The following is a 2,095-nucleotide window of genomic DNA, read 5'->3' as shown; positions in this document are numbered from 1 at the left end:
TGGGGGAGGGGGGAGGCCCTGGCTGTCCTGGGGCTGCTGCTGCCCCATTCAGGACAGCTGCAAACCGACAAGGACTTTTCCCTTCCATTCTGAGCATCTCTCACAAAGCATAAATGCAGGAGAGCATTTATCATGAGTGGACAAGAGGGAAATTTGGAACAGGTCTTTCTAGGGAAAAATCAGGAAACCCTTTCCTCAGCCAGGATTCCAGAGCTTACCCTTTGCAGCAAATGGTTTGTGCTGTACATCTTCCAATAGGCCTTGCAGGGGGGATACATCTCCCAAAAGAACAGTATCCTCTTCGGTGTCTGCATTGAAGTTCACTCCCTGTTTCCATGGGGAAAGACACACATGGAATAATTAAGGCAATAATCTGGGAGAGCAGTGTGGTTGCAGACAGGCTGATGCTCCCCCTTCATTTCAGACCAAGAGAAGGGCTCAGCTCCAACCTCCCCACAGCCACATCTCCAACTGCAATGTGTCTCACCTGGAAGGTCCCTGCCCCCTACATTGGGGGCACTCCGAGCAGAGAGTGGAAAGGACCAGAGTGAGGTCGAGGAAGAGCCGTGCTGGCTCCCAGCTTTATTCCCCCCCCCTGCCTGGACCAGCACAGCTGGCAGGCAGGGACTCCTCACATCCCATGTCCCTGCCTTGGCTGTGCCATGATTTGTGTGACCTCTGATGGAAAGTCCTTGTGCAGCCCTTGCAGGGATCAACCCTTGGGCTGATGAGGTTTTGGGACACTCAGTGGATGAACCACTGGATGAGAAGGGACACCTTTGTGCCCCAGGCAACGCCCTCCATCCCAACAGCCCTGGGGCTCTCTGCCATCCCTGTGCAGGGCAAGAGATCATCCAGAGACTCCCAAACAGGAACAGCTGGGTGCAGGCTTGGAGCCTGAAACCAAACCCATTAGTGACGCACAGATGGAGGTGGGATTCTGTCTGCATGGGATTTCTCCACCCCAAATCTGTGTCCAGTTGGAAGATCACTGGAGAAACACCTTTGACCTCAATGCCCTGTTATCTTCTCATCACTCCCACAAACACACTCTCTTCCAGGGACACTGAATTCCCCTGCTGCTGGGGGCTCACACTTTCCCCATTTCCCCACCTCCATTCTCACCTGCAGCACCCTGCACCAGCAGGAGGATCAGGGGGAAGAGCAGGAACAGGATCTTCATGGCTGCTGCCTCTCGCGGCTCTTCACAGGGCTGCAGAGGGGACACCAAGGCAATGGGGACATGCAGGACCCCAGGGGGGGCAGGAGCCTGGGCTCTGTGCTTCACCACACTGCAGAGGGGCTGCTTCCAGCCACAGCAGATGATGATTCCTCTGCTGTTCAGTTAAAAGCTTTTCTTAGGTGTGTGCTGCACACCAAGCTTTGGGGGCATTTCATGTCTCAGTCTCTTGGAAATCGATGGCCTCAGCTGATCCTTTTCCTTTAACTGCCTTGAAGGCTTTCCAAAGCCCTTCCCCAGAGAACTGATGGCAGTTCTGACGTGGGGACAAGGGTTGCCAATTCAAACCAAACAGTGGACAGAGAAGTTTGGAATTGCGGAGGAAAAGCTGCCATTGAAAGTTATGGAGCTAAAGGACTGTTACTCCCTCAGGCTTCATGAATCCAACACATGTCCCAAAAGCCCTGGACCAATCCCCGCTGCTTCCCTGAGCTCAGCAGAGTCCTGCCAGCTCAGCCTGGCAGTGCCCATCCCCAGCCCCAGAGCATGCCCAGGATTCCCAGCAAGGACATTCCCCAGCCCCACACTTGCTGCCCCTGCCCTGGGCAGCACCGACCCAGCGAGCAGCCAGAGGCCAGGGAAGTGTCTTGGTGCCCAGAAATGGAAGCTGAAATCAGCCTTTGGAATTGCTGAAAGCCTGAAAGGATGGGAAATCTCGGTGCTGCTGTGGGAAAAGTGTCTCCCTATTTTGCCAGGGAAAGTCCCCATTCTCCCAACAATGATCTCGTCTCCCTCCTGCAGCATCAAGGCACTGTTCCAGTCTCTCCTGGGCTTAGGAAGACTCAGGTCAACCTTCCACAGGTTTGGGACTGTCAGACTCACGTGAGGACTTTCGCCCTCTTTGCCAGGAATCTC

At 54.7% G+C, this 2,095-nt stretch overlaps 1 protein-coding gene across 1 annotated transcript in view; it reads right to left on the bottom strand.

The window, feature by feature from the left end:
• The window catches only part of LOC108449260 (ostricacin-2-like), a 5,433-nt gene extending 3,412 nt beyond the window's left edge, over positions 1 to 2,021 (bottom strand). Inside the window, exon 1 of the mRNA XM_017744929.1 lies at positions 1,126 to 2,021. Within this exon, the coding sequence (XP_017600418.1) occupies positions 1,126 to 1,183 (58 nt within the window). The 5' untranslated portion in view covers positions 1,184 to 2,021. The remainder of the gene's footprint in view (positions 1 to 1,125) is intronic.
• Positions 2,022 to 2,095: the final 74 nt, after the last annotated feature.

The sequence above is a fragment of the Corvus brachyrhynchos genome, unplaced genomic scaffold (assembly GCF_000691975.1).
Source record: "Corvus brachyrhynchos isolate BGI_N302 unplaced genomic scaffold, ASM69197v1 scaffold116, whole genome shotgun sequence".
NCBI classification, from domain to species: domain Eukaryota; kingdom Metazoa; phylum Chordata; class Aves; order Passeriformes; family Corvidae; genus Corvus; species Corvus brachyrhynchos.
This window is presented reverse-complemented; position numbering and strand designations above follow the sequence as displayed.